The sequence below is a fragment of the Hoplias malabaricus genome, chromosome 2 (assembly GCF_029633855.1).
Source record: "Hoplias malabaricus isolate fHopMal1 chromosome 2, fHopMal1.hap1, whole genome shotgun sequence".
NCBI classification, from domain to species: domain Eukaryota; kingdom Metazoa; phylum Chordata; class Actinopteri; order Characiformes; family Erythrinidae; genus Hoplias; species Hoplias malabaricus.
In genome coordinates, this window is record NC_089801.1 from 22882745 (window position 1) to 22904518 (window position 21774).

Consider the following 21774-nt stretch of genomic DNA (forward strand, 5'->3'; position numbering starts at 1 on the left):
GAGAAAGAGAGAGAGAGAGAGAGAGAGAGAGAGAGAGAGAGAGACAGGAGAGGGAGAGCGAGCGACAATGAGGAACAGCCCTGTGTGTCAGTAATGGGGGCTCCTGGGGCTAGACTGATTACTGCTATTCTCAAATCACACCACTGATGAAGGGGAGAGTGAGGGGGACGGAGGGGGAGGGAGTGAGAGAGAGAGAGAGAGAGAGAGAGAGAGAGCACAAGGGAAAGTGAAGAAAGATTGAGAAAGTGGATGATAGAAAAAAATGCAAGAGAAAATAGAGAAAAGTGAAAGAAAGTGAGTGAGTGAAAAAACTGAGTGAAAGAGAGACAGCCATTGATTGGAGAAGAGGAAAAACTAAAATAATAGCTGAGAGAGAGAGAGAGAGAGAGAGAGAGAGAGAGAGAGAGAGAGTGAGAAAGAGAAAGAGAAAGAAAAAGAAGTGGGTCATCTTCAGACTTTTTGCTGTTGTTCTGCTGTAAGTGAAGCCTCTAGAGATCTCTGTCTCTCTGTGGGAGACTGGAAATGTTGTGCCCCCCACCCCTCCTCCTCCACCCACCCCCCAAAGACCACCCACCCAGGACCAGTCACATAAAAAAAACAACACACACTGTTCCTCCAATGCTATACAACTCAACACCAATATCAGTCAAAACGAGAGTGACTCCCCAGCTTTAAAAGACTACAGAATGAAATAAAAATAATATAGTGTCAATAAGGCGAGTTACGATATGAAGAGAGCAGCACAATCCTGTTCAGTGACATCCACTAAGAAGCTATCAGCGTCCAACTTCATGTCAAATGTAATAATTTAACAGGAAAACACATTCAACATCCGAAAAATATTAATGAATGTAAATCTCCAAAAACAGTAACTTTACAGAAGAAATAAACCTCCAAAATATTCAGTGGAAGTCAATGGAAAAGGATTTTGTTCAGTCATTTTGGAGCATTTCTATTGGTCCATTCCACATGAAATTTTCACAGTCTGAAGGACAGCTTCTGTGTTCATATGATGTAGTAAAAAGGGTCAAACATGGAGATACCTGTTTTTAATTGGACAGCGACTATATTATATTATTTTTTCCACTCTTAAAATATAGAGAAAAAAAAAAAATTACAGAGTTAATTAAATGCCTTACTCCAATCGTGATAAGAGCTTGCGCAGTAATGAATCATAAACCATAGTATGTACTATATATCCATACATTTGTGTGAAGCAGCTGCACATGAATCTAAAGTCACCAGGACCAATAGAACGGTATAAATCTCTTTAGTACTGTTTTCTACACAGATGGAGTTTCATTTCGTACCTCCAGGACGCACTGGAGAGCCCAAACTAACGATCGGTCATCAGCACCTGACCTCACTAATGGTCAAAAAAAGGGGACACTTGATTTTAGAAGAACAACACAGAATAATTATTATTTTTATTATAGTTATTATTTTTAACCCCGTATCCCCAGCGCTATCTGTTCTGAACACTTACGGAGCTCCCGGCTCATGTTCCCAGAGCTGATGCTCTTTTTTTCCTTTTTCTTTTCCCCCTGTTCTCATCCCCTCTGTCCCCTCCATCTCCTCCGCACTCCCCTGTGAGAGGAGAGTGATATCTCTCCGCTGCTGTTGACTCTCTGTCTCTCTGTCTAACCGGGTTTTTGTCAACCTAACGAGACTGAGTCCTCATTATCACCAGCCTACCTCCCCCGAGAACACACTCTGCAGGGGACAGAGAGAGACAGACAGACAGAGGGGGGGTGCAGATTGAGGAGGAAGAGAGAGAGAAAGAAGGACAGAGAGAGGAAGAGACGTAAAGAGCAAGAGTGAAAAAAGGAAATATAAAGAAGAAATATATTTCACTCTCTCTCCCTCTCTCTCTCTCTCTCTCTCTCTGTGTTGACTAAACAAAATGGCCCCTGACATTTCCTCGCTAAATAGCTCTCCTGCCAATCTTGTGTCATGTCCCGTCTGACAACACACCAACCGCCCACATTTGTCCACCACTGAAAGAACACAGAGAGAAAGGGAGAGTGGAGAAAGAATGGAAGAAGGAACTATAGCGATAATATGAGAGAAAATGAGCAAGGATTAAGGGAAAGAACAAAGAAATAATGAGAACAAACAAAAGAGAGAAAGAAAGCGATAAAAAATAAAGAACTGAAGAAATTAAGAAAGAAAGAAAGAAAGAAAGAAAAGATGTTGAGAACGAAAGACAAAGTTTTGTTAGAACACAGAGGGGGAGGGAGACAGTTAGAGAGAGAGAGAGTAGTAGCAGGTGCTGTGTGTGTGTGTGTGTGTGAGAGAGAGAGTGCGGAGGAGATGGAGGTGATGAAAGTGATGGAGATGAGGGAGGTTGAAGTTGATGTTTGCTACTCTCCTGCTGCGCCTCCGAACAACAGCGGCTAATTTCACTGAGCGCCCCACATAATTGAAAAGGACAGGCTGCATGGGCAGCAGGGTTTCACACCGGTGGCTCTGTGTGTGTGTGTGTGTGTGTGTGTGTGTGTGTGTGTGTGTGTGTGTGTGAGTGTGTGTGTGTGGGCGAGGCTGACAGGTGCGTGGTGAAAAGCAGTGCTTATTGGGCATTGGCTGTCACTCAGGGGTGTCATTCACACTGGCGCACACATAAACCTGAGGCCTTTCTGTCAGAGCCACTGTGAGGTCACACAGGTGCGGAAAATAGGCTACTGTCCTTAATTGACTTCCTCTGCTCTTATCTGACCACATTAAGCTTCAGTGTGACCAACAGGAGATATCTGTCCTGACATTAGAGTGCACAGAGCCACAAATTAGCCTCTCTGTGGAAGACACCTCCGTTCATAAAGCTGTACCATCTCGTGCTTTGAGTAAGTTCTGATACTGATGGTTATAACAGTACAGCTACTGCTGCTAATTAGAGCGGTCACGATCAATATCAATAATCTACTATAATTCTGATCATAATTTGAGCTAATTATGCTTTGAGAAAACTTTGCAGCTGCTGGATTGGAAAAGTAAAAGAAAATCTCATCTGGGTCCAGATACATATCAGTTCTGAAGTTCATTACCACTTATTATTATCATTTTATATATTTTTTGCAAGTGAGTGACTTATATGTTTGTTTTATGGAGTACTTTCATTCATTCATGCATTATCTGTAAGCGCTTATCCAGATCAGGGTCACGGTGGGTCCAGAGCCTACCCGGAAACACTGAGCGCAAGGCAGGAATACACCCTGGAGGGGGCACCAGTCCTTCACAGAGCGACACACACTCACACATTCACACCTACGGACACTTTTGAGTCACCAATCCACCTACCAACGTGTGTTTTTGGACTGTAGGAGGAAACCGGAAGAAACCCATGCAGACACAGGGAGAACACACCACACTCCTCACAGTCAGTCACCCGGAGGAAACCCACACAGACACAGGGAGAACACACTACACTCCTCACAGACAGTCACCCGGAGGAAACCCACACAGACACAGGGAGAACACACCACACTCCTCACAGTCAGTCACCCGGAGCGGGACTTGAACCCACAACCTCTAGGTATCTACAAATGAACAGGGTAATATGGCATAACAAACTAATTCCAATCATGCTAGCTTAAATTTTGCAAAGAAATGTCAGCTTTACAGAGTTACTTGAGCTCCATTCACATTACCAGGCTGAAGTGACTCAAATCTGATTTTTTTTGCCTTAATATTAACCATATGTGGTTCTTACAAGGCTGTGGGAACATGTCAAACCTGATCTTTTCAAGTCAGACTTGAGTCCTTGATTGGATACGTATCAGATTTGAGGGCATGCGATATAAATGTGAACGGTCAGATCGGATTTCATGAGTTTCATGCTGCCATCATCAGCCAGCACAGGCAGTGACATGTGGGCTGTCTCAAATGCCTCTGTGCTCCCTACATAGTACACTGCGTGGGTGAAGAAACTATGGTTTCAGCACCAAAATAATTCAATGAACGTTAGAAAAGTAACAGGCGACAGTCGTGCAGGCGACAGCTAAATATAATTATATTTAGGTTAGACATATTGCACAATATTTGGGTTTGGAAGGACCTACTTTGTGTACTACACAGGGCTTAGGGACTCATTTGTGATGGAGCTGCATAAAGGAAACAGCTCACGTACATGTGTGAATCGTCAACAGCCAAATCTGATCCGAGCTACAAGAAAAAAAAAAAAAAAAACCTAATTCACAGCAGGTCTCAGTCCAGTCCTTATATACACAGGAACTTGTTTTTATCACCAGGCTTTTGATCATGGTACACTTATTTTTTACTGATCCCATGCTGACAGAGTAGGACGATGGGTGTCTGTGTAATTTAGCGCAAAACTGATAATTGAAGCCTTTGCTGTGGCTTGAGAGCAGATCAGAGGGGAGTGTTACTCACATTTCTGAAGTCCAGTGTTCATCTGCGAGTGGGGAAGAAGCTGGAGGGAGAGGTCACCTGGCCCTGGCAAACAGGCCAGCATCTCACACACACACCCACACACACCTAGTGCAACATGGGACACACGCTCCTCACACTGCGGAGAAAAAAAAAGAGAGAGAGGTATTAGAAAAATTATAATTAATATGCAGTTTATCTGTTTACTCAGTGATTGAATTCTGCTGGAATTTTTAAAAATCTGGCATTCCCCTTAAAACGATAAAAGCCATTCAGATTTCAACCTGTAAACTGTCTCCTAGCAGCAGTAAGAAATGTTCCAGACCAGACGTTTAGCAAATATAACATGTCCCAACATGAACCGTGACCATTAGTGTGGGCTTTACATTTACAACTTTTACCAGAATGGAGATTAGTGTGAGCAGCTACAGTCCTCTCACTGAAGTTGCAGCTGCGCAGTTTTAGAAAAGTGCCTACGATGTCCCGCCCCCAAACCGAAATCAAGGTTTTAATTGGTTATGCCTCTGAAGCTGGGGTTACACTACATGACTTTTATCCTGATTTTAAGCCTGATTTCCAGTCTGTAGACTCTGGTGCGGTTGGAGGTTAGTTGGAGGATATGTTGAGTAGTGTCAAGAGGTCAGCCTCCGATGTTTTGCCTCCAGATCACGTTTCAGACCAGTTGCAGCATATCAAACGTTTGATTTCTTCAACCTGACTTTGGACGTAATCCTGCAGTTCTGAACGAGTCCCGTCAACACCCAATGAGAACAGAGCAGAGAAAGTAAACACAGATGTGTTCGGTGGAGGACGTATTAAATGGTAAAACTATAGAAAACTACAAGAGTGCTAGAGGAACATGTCCCAAATAACACGTATTACCTGTAACAGAAATAACACAAAGTGCCACAGAACAAGCCTTTATTCCGACTTTAGTCTAATTTGGCACAGGACTGTGGTGAGCACAACTGCTGATGTTTCTGAACCATTTAAGGTGGAATGTAGCTTCAAATATGTGCTATATTACTCATCTCCAGCTCCCTTTTATTGTGTGTAGAAACCATGCTGAACATGTTTCTTCATCTATCAACCAATCAAACATTAATTTTTTTTTATTTTTCTTGTTTTCGCCATCTACACAAAAAGCATCTCAAACAATAACCACAACCAAACAAGAACCGCAGTCTCTTGGTTCGGGAGTTTGGGGATGTGTTGTGTGTTAACACCAGTCATGTAGTGCCTGACATTTATCCAGTCTCCATAAAAATACACAGCAAAAAACTATTGTGTAGTGTGAGACCCCAGTCTGTTTATAATCTGCCCTGCCTTCAAAATCCGTGTAGTGTACCCAAGACTTAGTTCAGACTATTGGCCTGTTAGTGTCTAAAGAGCAGTGATAGGAGCGGCTCTGTTGGGCATCATCCAAGTACATCTAAAAATAGTGGGTCAAATGACCACTCGCCTTGTTGTTCCGGTGGCACACCTTTTGTATGTACATTATACTAGCTGCAATTTTTGTTTAATATGCTAGACAGGGCTGAGGTGATGCCTGTCCAAAAACTGCACAGACCACCAGTCTAACTGGACACACTCTCTCACACAGGTTCAATCAGCCGGGCCGAGCTGGGAGCGAGTGTGCTGAGGGGCCGGCCGTGTGCTCCATGCAGATAGAGCCTAATCCTGCCCGCTCTGCTCACTGGATCAGAGACGGGTCACTCTCTCACCTTTCAATTCCCAACCTCGCTCGCCCCCACCCGCGGCAGGTCAGGCCACATTTGATACCCAATCTAAACTTTAATTAAACATCAAACGGGCCATGGACAGCAAGGAGAGCCAGGGCCTGGGGGCCAGACGGCCAGAGTAATTCCACCTCTCTCTCTCTCATCCTCTCTCAGAGCATTCCTCGCTCCAAATCCCTCCATCCCTCCCACATTCTTCTACACTTCCTTCTGCTCATCTGTCCACCATGCCTCATAGTCTAGCACCGGTCAAATGTCTGGACACAGCGGGATTAATCTTAACCTTAAGGATATTATAAATCGTTGAAATAATCATATCAGTAGCATTTAATTAAGACAAGAGGTGTATAACATTAAAATCTAAAATTATCACATACTGGCACCTTTAGCCTGATATAACGGATACAGTATGTCCAAAAGTTTGTAGACTTCTAACTGGGGAATTCAGGTACTTAAAGGTGTACACATTGCTGACTGTGGTTTAACTGCATCCACTGTTTGTATTTTCACTATAAAAAGCATTGACAAATAAAAATAAATAAATTACCTAGAACACCTGCACATGGGCCTAAGGTCATAAAGACCAATGCAAATTGTCTAGGACTATAAAACCCCTCAGCAATGGGCTGTGAAGCAGTGAACGTGCTCTCTGGAGTGTTTTAGTCATCCAAATCTTAATCATCTAACATCAGTAACACTCTTGTGACTGAATGCCATCTAGTCCCTGCAGCAAAAAAAAAATAATGAGTAGAGGCTATTGCGGCAGCAAATGGGAGACAAACTATCTGTAAATACCATTCTTTTCAGAAGAAATGTCTCCACAAAATCGTAGAAGCCACTCAAAATTCCCTTTGGCCAGACCTTGAGATTTTTAAATCTTAAAGGAACTAAATAACGGGAAACTCACATTCAAACACAAGTAAAACACCACAAACATCTCTCAAAAAGAAGCACATGACAAGATACCATCAGATCTCAAAATCTTACACTGATTAAAGCTTCTTAGACAGTTAATAATGTGGATATGTTCAAAACCGTCACACTTAGGCAGAGGCCACGGCTTCTTGAAACACTGGCCTCACACATCCATCTTCTTAGACCTCCTTATTCAGGGTTCTGGAGTCAAAACACTGTTGGAAACAGCACTGGAAGAAATGCCATTTCTGGTTTCACATGGTTTCTGTGATAGCCAGTGACCCCTGCTTTTAACAGAAAGACTTCCAGGAAAAAAAAAAGATGATCAGAGCTCTATATGTCCTCGAGCGTTTCCCTGTGAAAATGATTAGCAAAGCAGTGCACTCGCATCGCAGCCTCGCGTCCTGTTTAAGGTCAACAAATCTTTAGTTGAGTCATGTGTCATTTTCCAGCCCAATGATTGGAAACGGCACACACAAAAAAAAACACACACACAAACACACACACAGTCACATGAAAGAGAACTTTTATTTCCATTCCGCAAGCAATTCTATAGAGGTGACACCCACAGCGAAAGAAGTGCAACTTAGCTGCAAGTAAGCAACAAAAAACATCAACCTGGGCCAAGTGGCCTTGTGTGACTTTGGCTTTAAACGACTTTGGCAAAAAAAGGCCACTTCTGAGCATAGACCCGGAAAAAAGGAGCATTTCAGCAATTAGTGAAGGTGAACTCAGGAGTGTGTGTGTGTGTGTGAGAGAGAGAGAGAGAGAGAGAGAGAGAGAGAGAGAGACAGTATGCGTGTTTGTAAGCCATCTTGGCTTTTTTACGTCACAGAAAACAAGGCCAAAATTTCAATTAATCAATGCAGAATCTGTGCCATAGCCTGTGCCCCATGCAGTTGTGAGTGTTTATACTTTTGCGTTGGTGTGTCTGCGTCGGTCTGCAATTACACCCCAAAACCACTGGGGCTGAATCACAAATATCTTCCTCCACCCTATGTAGTGCACAATGTAATGATATAGTAGCTTTAGATTTTTTTTATCTGCGAAGTGCCCTCTGTGGAGAATGGGACTCTAATTAGAACAGAGCATTGTTTACATTCAGGGCCAGGACAGGAACAAATACAATGCTGGCACTTTTTCTCCACCTGGGTCCTCAGTCATTTTAGTGAATATTTTCAGAGGCGCCATATATTTCCCTCAAGTTCTTCCACATTTTCATTCTTTCCATGACGTCCAAACTGATGTCTGAGGAAATCTCTCGCCTGGAATTTACTGCTGTCTGGCAGTGAGTCTCTGTAGTGTGGAAAAGAGTGTGGAGTTTATATTTATAGACTTCCTCAGTTATCTCTCTTTATCTTGATCCTCTTGATATTCATCCAACTGTGGACCAATCACAGCTGTTGAGGTCTCTGTTGACACGTAGTACCATCTGTGGGGAGGTGGGAGTCAGGAGACGCTATAAGATACGCAGCTACGCTGGACCTACGAATGGACCTTGCAGCTTACAGTGTAGATTTGCTGCAGAAGCATACGTTGACTTTTGGATTTCAAAAAGTCCCATTCCAGGCATTTCCACAGTTTCTCCTAATTCAGAAAGTTAAACACAAAGTTGTCCCTCAAGACTTGGTTTGATCTGAACTGTTTCACTGTAGAGGAACTTACTGAATCTGATCTTCTGGAGCGTTCCTGTGTACAATGCAAATATTGCCATGTTATTTCCTCTGCACAACAATCACTGAACCTACATTTGACTTCTGAATTGTTGGTAAGAGTGACACTGGATCTGAATCTATATCTGTAGCTTAAAGATTTACAGAGAGTTATTTCTGTTGGCTATCAGCCAACAACCAGCTTAGATTTTGGGTAGGGCCAATCGATTATTTTATGTTGTTATCACAGTTTGGAAGAACGCAATTTCAAAAATGAATTCAAATTTTGATTGTAGCCACTTCATTTTTATCTATTACACTTTTTAATGTAACATAATGCAGAATTGGCGGCATGGTGGCGCAGCAGGTAGTGTCGCAGTCACACAGCTCCAGGGACCTGGAGGTTGTGGGTTCGATTCCCGCTCCGGGTGACTGTCTGTGAGGAGTTGGTGAGTTCTCCCTGTGTCCGCATGGGTTTTCTCCGGGTGCTCTGGTTTCCTCCCACAGTCCAAAAACACACATTGGTAGGTGGATTGGCGACTCAGAAAGTGTCCGTGAGTGTGAGAGTGAATATGTGTGTGTCTGTGTTGCCCTGTGAAGGACTGGCGCCCCCTCCAGGGTGTATTCCCGCCTTGCGTCCAATGATTCCAAGTAGGCTCTGGACCCCCCACGACCCTGGACTGGATAAGGGTTACAGATAATGAATGAATGAATGAATGAATAATGCAGAATTTAGTAACTGAGTATGGACCAATAAGCAGCAACAAACTTACCAGCACAACGGTTTGGTAGTAAGTCTGTTTTTCTGAAGCCAGAAACAATTAGTAGCATTTACTCTAGATTTCTTGCCAGAATAAAAGACCCTTAATTTTAATTAGTTAAATTATGACAAACACTGACAACAGAGGTTTTATAAAAATGATAGCTGTGATATTGGTCGTACAGAATGACAGATCTGGTGCTCTTCTGCTGTTGGAGCAGATACACCGTGCCAAACCCGGACCCGCATGGTTTTTCCTGGCTTTAATGTTGATAAAGGAGGCCCACATTGGTGTTCAGCTTCAGCTCCAGTCAATTCAATTACAGTATTCACAGCAGCAGACACGCTTTGCCTAAGGAACAAAAGCAGCGGTGGCACGCTAATGGCTGGTCATTTGTGTCTACCAGACACATTCTCTCACTTCACCTCCCCCCTCACACTCCCCTCACCGCCACCAATACCCCCCACCACCACCTTTTTTCAAACAGCCGTGTGCTCCGTCACCTCTTGAGGCGTGGTGCGCAGGAAATAAGGGCTGGAATAAATAAAAGGAGACAAACAGCTCACACGAGAGGCAATTATCCAACAAACAACCTTGACAGGGCCGTACCCCGCCATCAGAGGGCTTAGAGCAGCCGACCTGAACTTAGTGAAGGGAGGGAGGGAGGGGGAGAGAGAGAGAGAGAGAGAGAGAGAGAGAGAGAGAGAGAGAGAGAGAGAGAGAGACAGAGAGAGGCGAGTGAGAGAGAAAGAGAGAGGCGAGTGAGAGAGAAAGAGATAGGCGAGTGAGAGAAAGAGAGAGGAGAGTGAGAGAGAGAGAGAGAGAGAGATGTCTAAAGGTCAGAGCGATGGCTCATTTAAATCCTCCTGGTGAGGGTGAAAACAAGCACTAATGAAGCTGCTGACACACACACACGCACGCACACACAACCCTGAGAGAAAGCAGACAGAGGACCACACACTTGAGAGACAGAGGGAGAGAGAGACAGAGAAGAGAGGGAGAAAGGGCACCTGAGGAGAGAGGATGAAAGGAAAGAGTCAAAGAATGATGTGGGAAGTTCACCATCTTTTTCGCCCTCTTTGATCTTTTTGCTTTTTTTTCTTTACCTCTAATGCTATCTTTAACACACTTTCTCTCTCTCATTCAGTTAGGTGACTTTAGTAGCACAAGTGATTAGGGTACATTTGTGCTGCTAAAGCTTTGGTTACAAAGTTATTCGGAAGCACCAATACTGCCTTTTCAATTTCTGATACCGATACCTTATCTTCATATGTGCCGATACTCGAGATGGGCCCAACACGATCCTATACCAGTATTGGGTTCGATATTGACGTCACAGGTTTCTGAAAATGTTCTACAATGCGGAGACCCAATGAAAAGTGAGCCTTTGGAAAATCATGTGAGTAAATGAGACAAAATGAGAAAATTAAGAGTGAGAAAAAAGAAGAGAATATAAAACAGAGAAAAAAGAGCGAGAAAGAACATGGCGAGAAAGAACGTTTTGCCTCAATTTTTAGATGTGTGTATGTAGATGTTTTCTGGAGGAAACTCACGCAGACACAGGGAGAACACACCACACTCCTCACAGACAGTCACCCGGAGGAAACCCACCCAGACACAGGGAGAACACACCACACTCCTCACAGACAGTCACCCGGAGGAAACCCACCCAGACACAGGGAGAACACACCACACTCCTCACAGACAGTCACCCGGAGGAAACCCACCCAGACACAGGGAGAACACACCACACTCCTCACAGACAGTCACCCGGAGCGGGAATCGAACCCACAATCTCCAGGTCCCTGGAGTTGTGTGACTGCAACACTACCTGCTGCTCCACCGTGCCACCCGTGTATTTATTTATTGTTGTGATAATAGTAAGTGCTGTGTGACTTATTTCAGCGGCTTTATGTGACCTTGGACACAAAAGCAATGACAATAATGATAATATTCAAGTAAAATGAGCTGCAACAGGATCTGTATCCGTATCGGCAGTTGAGTATCTGGTTCGGTTCGGAACTGAAAAAACGTGGATCAGTCTGTTACTGGTACCATCCCAACCATCAAAACTAACTCCTAAGTTGGAGCCTCTAATTTCTACCATTCCACCTTAAATGATTTATTTTTGGTAAAGTAGTTTTCTGTGCCACAATTCAAATATCAAGCTGGAATAAAGGTCATCAAACAAAAATGCAATCTTGTACAGACATCTTCATAGCATAGTCTCTCTCTCTCTCTCTCTCTCTCTCGTTATGATGCATGTCTCTCGCCATGACTTGCCACTGAGACCACAACACACCAAGATAAGCCCAAGGCTTTAGAGCTCACTTGTCAATCCTCCCCTCTCTCTATCTTTCCTTTTCTTTCCTCTCCCTTTCCCTTTCTTGTTTCATCCCACTTATCCTTACTTTCTCTCCCAATGTATCTCCCTCCCTCTCACACCATCCCTCTCCCTCTTTTTCTTTTTTATTCCTTCCATCGCCTTTTCACTCTCCATCTGTCTTTTCCTTTAACTCCCAGCCCATGTCTCTAGTTCGTCTTCTTGTACCCTCTCTCCATTCCTCCCCTTCTCCCATCCGCTCTGCCCCTCCTCCTCTCTCTCCATCCTTCTTCCTGTCCCTTTTCCTCCCTCCATCCATATGCTTTTCGTCCTTTATTTTCCATCTTTATACCTCTTTCTCTCTCCCTTTTTTTTAAATCACTTTTCTCTTATATATTTAAAAAACATGCAGATGCCATAGAAGAACCACTTTTGGTTCCATAAAAGAGATGTGTGTGTGAAGAATCTTTGAAAGGTTTAAAAATCCATCACTTGATCTTGAGGTTCTTCACTTATTTAAACAGCAAAAATGGTTCTGTATGGAACCAAAAGTGGCTCTTTAAGGCATGACTCAAAGAACCTTTTGTAGCACGTTTCTTTTTAAAAGTGCACCTCTCCTTCTCTCCATCCTTTTATAAATCCCTTTCACTCTGACTCCCTCTCTTTGCTCTTTCTTTCTGTCTACCCCTATTCCATGTCTTCAACTCTCTCTCTCTCTCTCTCTGTGCTGAGTCCGTATCACTCACCTATTCCCACTGTCCTCGCCCATCACCCCCCTGCAGCTCTGCTTCCTCCTTGATGTGAGGCTTGCTCTGCCATATGGCACCAATCCCTTGCCCTCGATTCCCCGCGTCACCACGCATTAGCTCTAATTGGCCTGACGTGTTCCTTCTCCTTCCTGAAGGATTTGGAGGTGCGTGTGCCGCTTTTTCCTTTTTTCCCCCCTTCCTTCTCAGAGGCTTGTTTAATCTATGAAAGTGCCAACGCTTTTCCTGAACAAGTATGACAAGGATTAAGAGAGGGGGAGAGCGGGAAGGGAAGGGAGGGTGAGAAGGAGGAAAGAAAAAGAGAAGAGTTTGCGATATCGGGTTACAGGAATAGAGCTGCTGAAAGAGGACGGATGCTTCATGAGGACGATAATGAGAAATAAAGACACCCTATTAAAGCTGCCAGGTTTTCCAATAAGACATAATATCTCTTTCGCGCTTGCTCTCTCTCTCTCGAGCACGCCGTCTTGCTCTCTTTCAGCCTGGATGCCAATAAATGAATACGGTCACCCAAAGAAGATAAAGCGTAATAGCCAAACAGGCCGTATCTAGACACAATCACATAAACAGACAGGACGTCTGCGTGTGATAGATGCAAACTGGAGGAGGCTGCTCAAAGGTCACGCTGTTGGTAATAATGCTGTTATGTCAGTGTCGCTTTAAAGACTAAAGAGAGAGAGCGAGAGAGAGAGAGAGAGAGAGAGAGAGAGAGAGAGAGAGAGAGAGAGAGAGATTGACAAAAAGAAAGCGAGATAGATGGAAAGATGGAGACCAGGATAAAATAGAAAGGATGCACAAAACAAGATTCCCCCTGAATCAGATCTCACTCTAAGCCAGTGCCAGTGTGGCCAAGCAACAACAGGAATCTGAACAACAAATCAATACCCACCACTAGCGCCCAATCAAATACGGTGTAGGCGTGAAGAGTACAAAAGGCAGGCGCTCCCGGATAGTCACTGTCAATTTATACCATCATGAAAAGCGGGAAGTCTTTCACTGGACCACTTTTATTTGTGAGAACTGTGTTTGTACAAAACCCTGTAGACACCCTTTAGAATAAAGCTCTAAACTGCACTCCTTTTTTTAAGCCGTCGTGGACACAGACATGGTGGTGCACATGTGGCTTGTTTAACTTTTTTAGGATTTTTTTTAGCAAAATATCAGACAAATCAACGCTGCCCAGTTAAAAACATGTTAATTTTTAGTTTACTTCTTTGAACACAGCAGCCTTCCTTCACATCGTGTGAAAATTTCATGAAGAATGGACCAATAGAAATGTTGGAATAAAATCTTTCTGAATTGACTTCTGTTGAAATTGAAGAATGGTTTTTCTTTCTTCTGTAAATTGCTATTTAGACAGTGGTGATATGGATGACAGTATAAGAACAAGAATAAATGGGTTACAATAAATGTCCGGAGAAAAAGAAGTTGTATTCAAGAGGAAATAATTGTGGTTTACTGCTGAAATTGTGGTGGGAGAGAGTTCCAGAGGCGTGAAGCAAGTCTGGAGAAGGCTGGGTCACAAATGGTGCTTTTCCACACTATGCTACCTACTCAACTTGGCTCTACTCGCTTTTTGGCACCTGGTGCCTGGTTAGTTTTCCACTACAACGACTACCTCCCAGAAATGTAGCTGGTGACATCATAAAATGGGAACAGTGGGCTTTGGAAACCGCAGCAGTGGCTGTGGTAATGGTAAGCATTGTTTACTCAGTGTGATTCTGCATGTTGTTTTGTTTGGGGCTGAACAAAGCTCCGCCTCCAAACTCAGACAGATCTGTGGAGTTTTGTCAGCCACCGATCCGAAGGTCGTTTGAACCTCTTTAAAAGACCATGGTGTAATTTTATGAGCTGCCGATTTGGTAAAAATAAACATGATCGCTGCTGTAGCTTGGATAATTTATAAACAGTGAGTTTGTACTGGAGGTCTGCATTTCTTCTCGTAGAATGGAAATATAAATGGAAGAACAAACAAAAAATTCTGAGTGTGCAATAATAATATCTCCAAAAATATATATAAATAATAATAAAAAAAAATCTATATCGTGATATTCTGACTTGTTTTTGAACTAAAATAAAATATAATTAATATACTTTAAATAATAAATTAAATGTATTATTACATTAATATAATTTATTTTATTGCAATAGTATGTTCTTGAAATTAATTAGTTTTAAGTGTTTCATATTGCCAAGAATATCGTTATTGCCAAAACCCCCTGAAATATTGTGATATCATTTTAGGGCCATATCGCCCACCCCTAGAGCCAAGCCAAGTAGTTTAGGTACCATACAGTAAAAAAAGTACAAGAATAGTGAAGAATATCTGACAGTGCGCTTAGGAAGGAGCTGGATTATTAAGGGCTTTGTAAGTGAGAAGAAGGATTTTGAACTGAACACTATGTCAGATTTGGTATTTTTGCTCCTGGGCTCCCCCTACAGTTGCAGAGTGTAATTGATTTTACATCACTCTCCTGAAATCCAGAAGGAGGAGGAAGTGGTGTGGTAGTATCCTACACTCCTCCAAAAGTTCCACAGTGCAGTTTCATCAGTCGTCAACTCGGAGTAGCAAGGACAGAGGCTCTATTCTCCCTATTACTACTCAGCATATCTGGGTGTGAGTGAGGAGGCGTAGGTGAAAATATTAGGTTTTTACAAGGTAGCCAATATAAGAAAACAGTAACAACAAAATAAAAACACTTCTTAGTGAGACCCATGATAGTAGGTGGTGTAATGGACGTGCAGAGGTGTGCAGAGACTTGTAGCCACAGAGACAAGAGATTTTGAGGCAGTGGTCACATCGTGGGCGTATATGTATGTGTTTCAAGGCTGTGAAGTGTTGTTCCACAAATCAAACGCATCACAGTAAAACCATCTGTTTAACCTTTAACAGCTTTAACAATGAAGCAGCTTTAAAAACACGCAAGCATGTGCATGGGTGAGCACTAATCACAGCAGACTACCAGCTAGTAACTCATAACAAACAACATCTATGAAAGTGAGACTACCTTAGGTACTCAATAACAAGGATGATACTCACCTTAACAACAGTGTTCAGTGTCTCATGAACGCCGTATGACAATCAGCCTTATATACAAACAGTAATAAAGCTTTTAAGGGGATATATTATGAAAAACTCATATTTTAAGGTCATGTGCACATTAATTTGGGGATTCAGTATTTCAGTATTCTGTGTTTTGCCTAAGTCTCTCGTGCTGAACTGAACTGCAGCTCTTTCTCATGTAAAGGAACAGGCGCTGAGACCTGTCTTTCTGAACAGAGCTGGAATCATGGTGCTATTTGGTTTGGTACTTGAGATATTTTGACCGAAGCACGTCAGATGTTTCAATAAGACCCTAGAACTGTGCTCACCAGCAGGGAAATGGTAGAATATGTTCCTTTTCTCTTTTTGGTCCCTGCAGACACAGTTAGTGTAAATCCATTATTATATATACACTCATCACGTTTCAATATTTTGAACCCAGCCCTAATATTTTAGCCTTAGTTACTTTTTAGCCTTAGTTACTTAGCTATTAAATTGATATATATTCCAGTCAGGCTGCATACTTTTAGACAACGACATATCAAAATAAAGGGCTACTAATATGGATATTGTAAAAAAACTTAATATACACATAACGCACGTTAATTCATACCTCCTCCTGGGCGCTAAAACCTGATCCCATTTCAGTTACGTATCCCTGACCCTGAGACTAGCCGCTGCAACCCAATCCTCCATCTCCTGGCAACAGCATCACCTGGACGCTGCTCCACTGAACTGGAATCACACTTCCCATTTAGTGAACATGGGGGAGTGACATGAGTTTCAAATACAGGTCAGTCATTTTCTTCTGGAAAATGGAATAACCACACAAGCATGATGAGGTGAAATATACTACTGGCAAGCAGGAATTTTTTATTTATTTTTTCATCGTGCTGTTCATGGTGGGAACCGCCAATCGGATTTACTCCACTTAATTCCAGTGAATTTACACCAGATCCAGACGTTGGAGCAAACCTCAGGACAGCTGGAAATGATACCGCTGGAACCCAAGCGCTCAGCTAGAACCGCTCGCATATCACCCGTGCTAATGGAGAGAGACTCTATAAATCCAGTTGTTTGGATCCAAGCAGAATAAACGGAGACAGGATCTGTCCTTTCCTGTTTAAGCCAAGCGAATGCTGTAGAGGCAATGCACTGGACTGATGACAAGGAAGCAGCTTGGTTCATACTGAAAAAAAAAAGACTGACCCTCTCTTTATCTGCCCACTGTTATGGAAGGGAGGATGAAAGGTGTGAGTGATAACAGAGAGAGAGAGAGAGAGAGAGAGAGAGAGAGAGTGTTATTCAGCACTTCCAACAGCAGTCCTCTGGGACCCCTAGACAGTGCATATTTCAGCAAGAATTCTTAAAACATGAAAAACAATCCGAATAATTTATCCGGAAGTTTCCAGACACCCTTTCTAATTAAGTCACTTACTTTAATTGGCACCCACTGATGGCACATGTCTTCAATCACACACAGAGTTTGTTTAAATGTAGGAAAGCATTGCCTTACACTCACCCTGTCCAATGAGAGTAATAATATTACTTTATTAACACACACACAAAAAAGTAGAGACTGAAGTTCACATGATTTTCACATATTGCTTTTACTGACCTACATATTTAAAACATGAAAGTCACAATGTATTACGAGTTAGAACCCTTATTTTGAACATAGTTTACTTCACAGATTATGAAACTAATACTACTAGACTCAGACCGTGCACTAAATTTTAGACATGGAAACATGAAAATGAAAGCTCAATATTAATACTGGTTTTATTATCCAACATATTTTGTGACTTTAAATGAAGAAACAGTTATTTTATGACCTACATTGTGCACTACACAGGGTGGAAGAAGATATTTTAGATTCAGCCCTAGTATTTTGGTGGTGTAATTGCAGAGCGACGCAGTCACAATGCGCAAGAGTAAACACTGACAAAAGATACGGCATAGACTACTCATTGATTCAATGCAGAAGCATAAATTAACCTTAAGACATCTCCCTCACTGTGATTGGTCATCAGAGACCAGATAGCCACTGCATGTGGGAGGACTTCAATGACACTGACTGAGAAAGACACACATCCAGGGCTTGTAAAGCAAACCTATAACAGTTTTCAGATCCATTTCGTTTAGTAATTTTGTCACTGGACATATTACTGCCAGATCAAAGGGTAACTTCAGTTAACTCTACCTCTGGCTGAACTATGAATAACTTACTGAACTGGGAGGGGCCATTTTGAGGGGTGCAGCTCTGGTTTAGCTCTAGTTTTCATTATGATTGAGAAATCCTCACGCAGGGAGGACATGTGGCATGGTGGACTGCACTTAGCAAAAGTGCAAGTGGACACTGTCCTGTAACACAAGAGGACAGGTCACTAATTAACATACTGTGTATTTCAGTACAGAGCTACAGTCAGCCGTGCCTACAGCAGGGTTGAACCTGAGGGGTGCTGCCGAGGCGGAATTAAAAAAGAAAACAGGTCAGCTGTTAATGAAAACAAACAAAAAAAAAAGAAGTCTTAGGGGGTAGCTACCCTTCAAATAAAGAGCTGAAAGCATTAAAAGAGCATTTCCTGTGATGAAGGTGTGACAGGGAGGGGCAGGATGCACTCCAGGACCACGGTTTGGAAAAAGCTGCTCCCATAGGCTAATCAGACTGAGATGAGGCAGTGAGCTCGAGTTGTGACAGCCCGGGAGAAGATGCGTTCAGTACTCACCAGGCAGACGGATACGTACAAGCTAATTACACACAAACATGCACAGATTTCAGAGGAAAGGTCAAAAGAGCGAGCGAGTGAGTGAGCAAAAGAGCGAGAGGATGCAAGAAAGATGGTGAGATGTGAGGGGAGAGAGAGTCCAAGGCTGTTTTCAGACCAGAAATAATAAGACAGACCTTCCATAACTCTATTTATTTCAGGAAGAGAAGCCAAAAAAAAAAGAAAAGAAAAAAGGACAACAGAGTAAATACGCCTGTTTCTTTCCCTTTATTAGTGTCAGGCTCTTAGCAGCCCAATTAAGAGCAGCAGTAATTAATACAGACCAGACCTGCATGTTGTTTTGAGAGAGAGAGAGAGAGAGAGAGAGAGAGAGAGAGAGAGAGAGAGAGTACAGCAAGCTGTTCTTATTTAATTGCATGTTTAGCCTCAGGTTATGGGTCTATAATGGAACCATGTATGTGAGAACAAGAGAGAAGGATAGAGAACGCACAAAAGAGAGGAAGAGAAAGAGAAAGAGGGGGTAAGAAATAATAAAAGAAAGCAAGAGAGAAAAAAGAAATACTGATATGGCAAGAAAGAAAAAGGAGAGGAAAAAAAGCAATAAGGAAAGAAAGCATGAGAGATGAAAAGTGTAAGGGAGGGAGAGAAGGACAGAGCGATAAAGCAATAAGAAAAGAAAGTGAGAGTTGAACAAAGAGATATAAAGCAAGAATGAAAGAAAGTGACAGAGAGAGAGAGAAAGAGAGAGAGAGAGAGAGACTGCGAGAGAGAGAAATTCGATATAATCTACTGTGTAGATTCTCTAAGGAGCAGAAAAAAAGTCATACAGTGAAATTACTTTCTTTTTTTTAGAGGGGCAAAGCAGAAAAGCAGGACTGTGATTTCTTTTATGAGAAAGATGGCAAAAGAGTGAAAAGAAAGAATGAATGAATAGTGTTATCCTTGAATACAACACCAGGCCATTCCCTCATTCAAAAAAAAAAACAGGGCAGAAAGAGAGAGCTATAGAGAAAGAGTGAGCAGAAACGAGTGACAGAGGGAGAGAAAGAGAGAAAGAGAAATCCCAGGCTCAGGCAAATGTTCCTTGTAAATAAATGTTTGCATCAATTCAGGCTTGGTTTCAGCATAAATCTATAGGCGCAGGGGACAGAGGAGCTGAATAGGATTTGCTGAGGCTGTGAATGGTCGGCCGAGACCTGGAGCCATGTATCTGTCACTCAGTGTGTGTGTGTGTGTGTGTGTGTGTGTGAATACATTATAGCTGGCCAGAACTGCATTTCTGAACAAGCGCAATGAACAAACTAATATTTACTCATAATAGAAATATTTTATTACAATTTCTCTAAATGTGTTTGTGTTTTAAATCTAAAACATGAATTAATTAAACTATTTACATACCTACCTAATGTTCTCTTCAATTTAGCCATCACCAATTCCACCCTTCCACTAATACTCACACAATTTCACACAATGCCAGCACCCTGGGAGGCTGAGACAAGCAAGTGCTTAGATAACAGCTCATCACACTTGGAGAACACTAACTTCCTAGATATGTTATAGCAGCTCACAGACAAACAGGGCCACTCTTACGGCCAGCTTATGATTTTGCATAGAACCTTGCGCTGTACCCAAACCGTGCCCTACTCCCTACCCCTCACAGATTATAAAACTAATATCAATACACCACTATGCTTTCCACTACATAGGGCTCAGGCAGATGCTGATGATTCAGCCCTAGTGGTTTGGTGGTGTATTTGAAGACTGGGATACACACACCAACACGCAAGTACAAACACTCACTATGGAAAGAGAGCCCTCTGACCCACCCAAAGTGTCCATATTCCATCACAATCTTAATCTTCATACATTCATACAACTCTCACGCTTTAACAAATTTGTGCAGCAGGTTTAGGTTTAAGGTGTAAAAAGCTTTTCAGAACAATTAGCATTTTGGCTCTGTGCATTCGTCTTGTGTTTAGCATGTAACAGCTTTCAGCAACAGACAGAAAAGAAAGAGACAGGGAGAGCTTTCTGAATCTCTGGTGAACTTCCCGTTGTTCCAGTGTAAGAGAATATGGGTGTAATGTAAGGAGAAGGGTCAAACCCAGAGGCTTTTAAAGTGAGGACAGGAAGCCTTATCTTCCACTGATCTCCTTTCTGCTTCCACCGCCGAGAGATAATAATCTACACACAGACCAGAGAGAGAAGAAGAGAAAGCGAGCAAGTGAGTGAGAGAGAGAGAGAGATAGAGAGAGAGAGAGAGAGAGAGAGAGAGAGAGAGAGAATGGGTCCCTCTGGCTACTCCACACTTACTGACAATTCTACTAATGACCACTCAGACTCAATCATGATGTGGACAAGGTTTGTGCAGCCAGGAGTGGATGTGCGTGTGTGTGTGTGTGTGTGTGTGTGTGAGAGAGAGAGAGAGAGCGAGAGAATGTGAGAGAAAGATAGGAAGAGAAGGTGTATGTAAAATCTTGCAGTGATGAAACAGTTAGAAAGAGAGGAAAAGTGAAAGGGAAAAGAACAAATCTATTAGCATCAGTGAAAAGACTGGATGTGCTTTACCATGTCTCTGGGCCAATGTGGGTGAGTGATATGATACAAATATAACAATATTTCAATACATTTTTATAATGCATATTTCACAATATGCACTCCACGTACAAACAGAAAAATGAGCTACTTTTAGATGCATCCATTACAGATAGGAGTTGGCATACACACTGCATGTATAATCTCCTGGGAAAAGCTACAATGGAACACACTGGAGCAGTCACATGAGCTTAAACTCATCTTGTCCAATGGCAAGCGTGGGCTAAAGGTGTATAAAAACCTCTTAACACTGGGCTGTAGAGTTGTGAAACTGGAATAATAACAATTAATCCATTCAGTCAGAAACTCTCCCTGTGTCTGAAATGGCTTTGTATTCACTATTGCCTACATTACTCACTATAGAATGCACTATTCTAGGGAACTGAATACGGACGGGCGATGAATAATTTCCGACACTACCTCATGAAGGTTGGTACCATTTTGGGTATCTGCTAGTGTACGTCGGTTATACACTACTTTTTGAAGTGCATTGTGGGGTTGTTTGAGTGCACTGAAAATTGTTCACAATGTTTTCGGACACCACTACAAAATGGTGGAACCCCAAAATAGTGAATAGTGAATAGAAGACAGCGTTTGAAAAAAGAAAAAGAAAGAAAGATTATTTTTCTATTTATTTGGTGGAGACTTAGCATTACGTTTTCCATAAGGACTACTAACTTATCCCTAACTGTAACCGAAACTTAAAACATAATTCAAATATAATTTTTCACAATGTAGGGACCAGCTGGTAGTACCCACAAAGAAGACAAGCACCCATAATGTGAGTGTGTAAACAGGCTTTGGTCTCCACAATATGACATATCTCTAAAAAAAATTAAATAAAATAATAAAATACAAAAAAAAAAA

The 21774-nt window shown here is 42.3% G+C and overlaps 1 protein-coding gene across 3 annotated transcripts in view; it reads right to left on the reverse strand.

The window, feature by feature from the left end:
- Positions 1-21774, reverse strand: part of fam222ba (family with sequence similarity 222 member Ba) — an 88341-nt gene that overhangs the window by 16796 nt on the left and 49771 nt on the right. For all 3 annotated transcript variants that reach the window (XM_066659643.1, XM_066659644.1, XM_066659645.1), the window contains exon 2: positions 4387-4522. In XM_066659643.1, the coding sequence (XP_066515740.1) occupies positions 4387-4468 (82 nt within the window). In that variant the 5' untranslated portion in view covers positions 4469-4522. The remainder of the gene's footprint in view (positions 1-4386; positions 4523-21774) is intronic.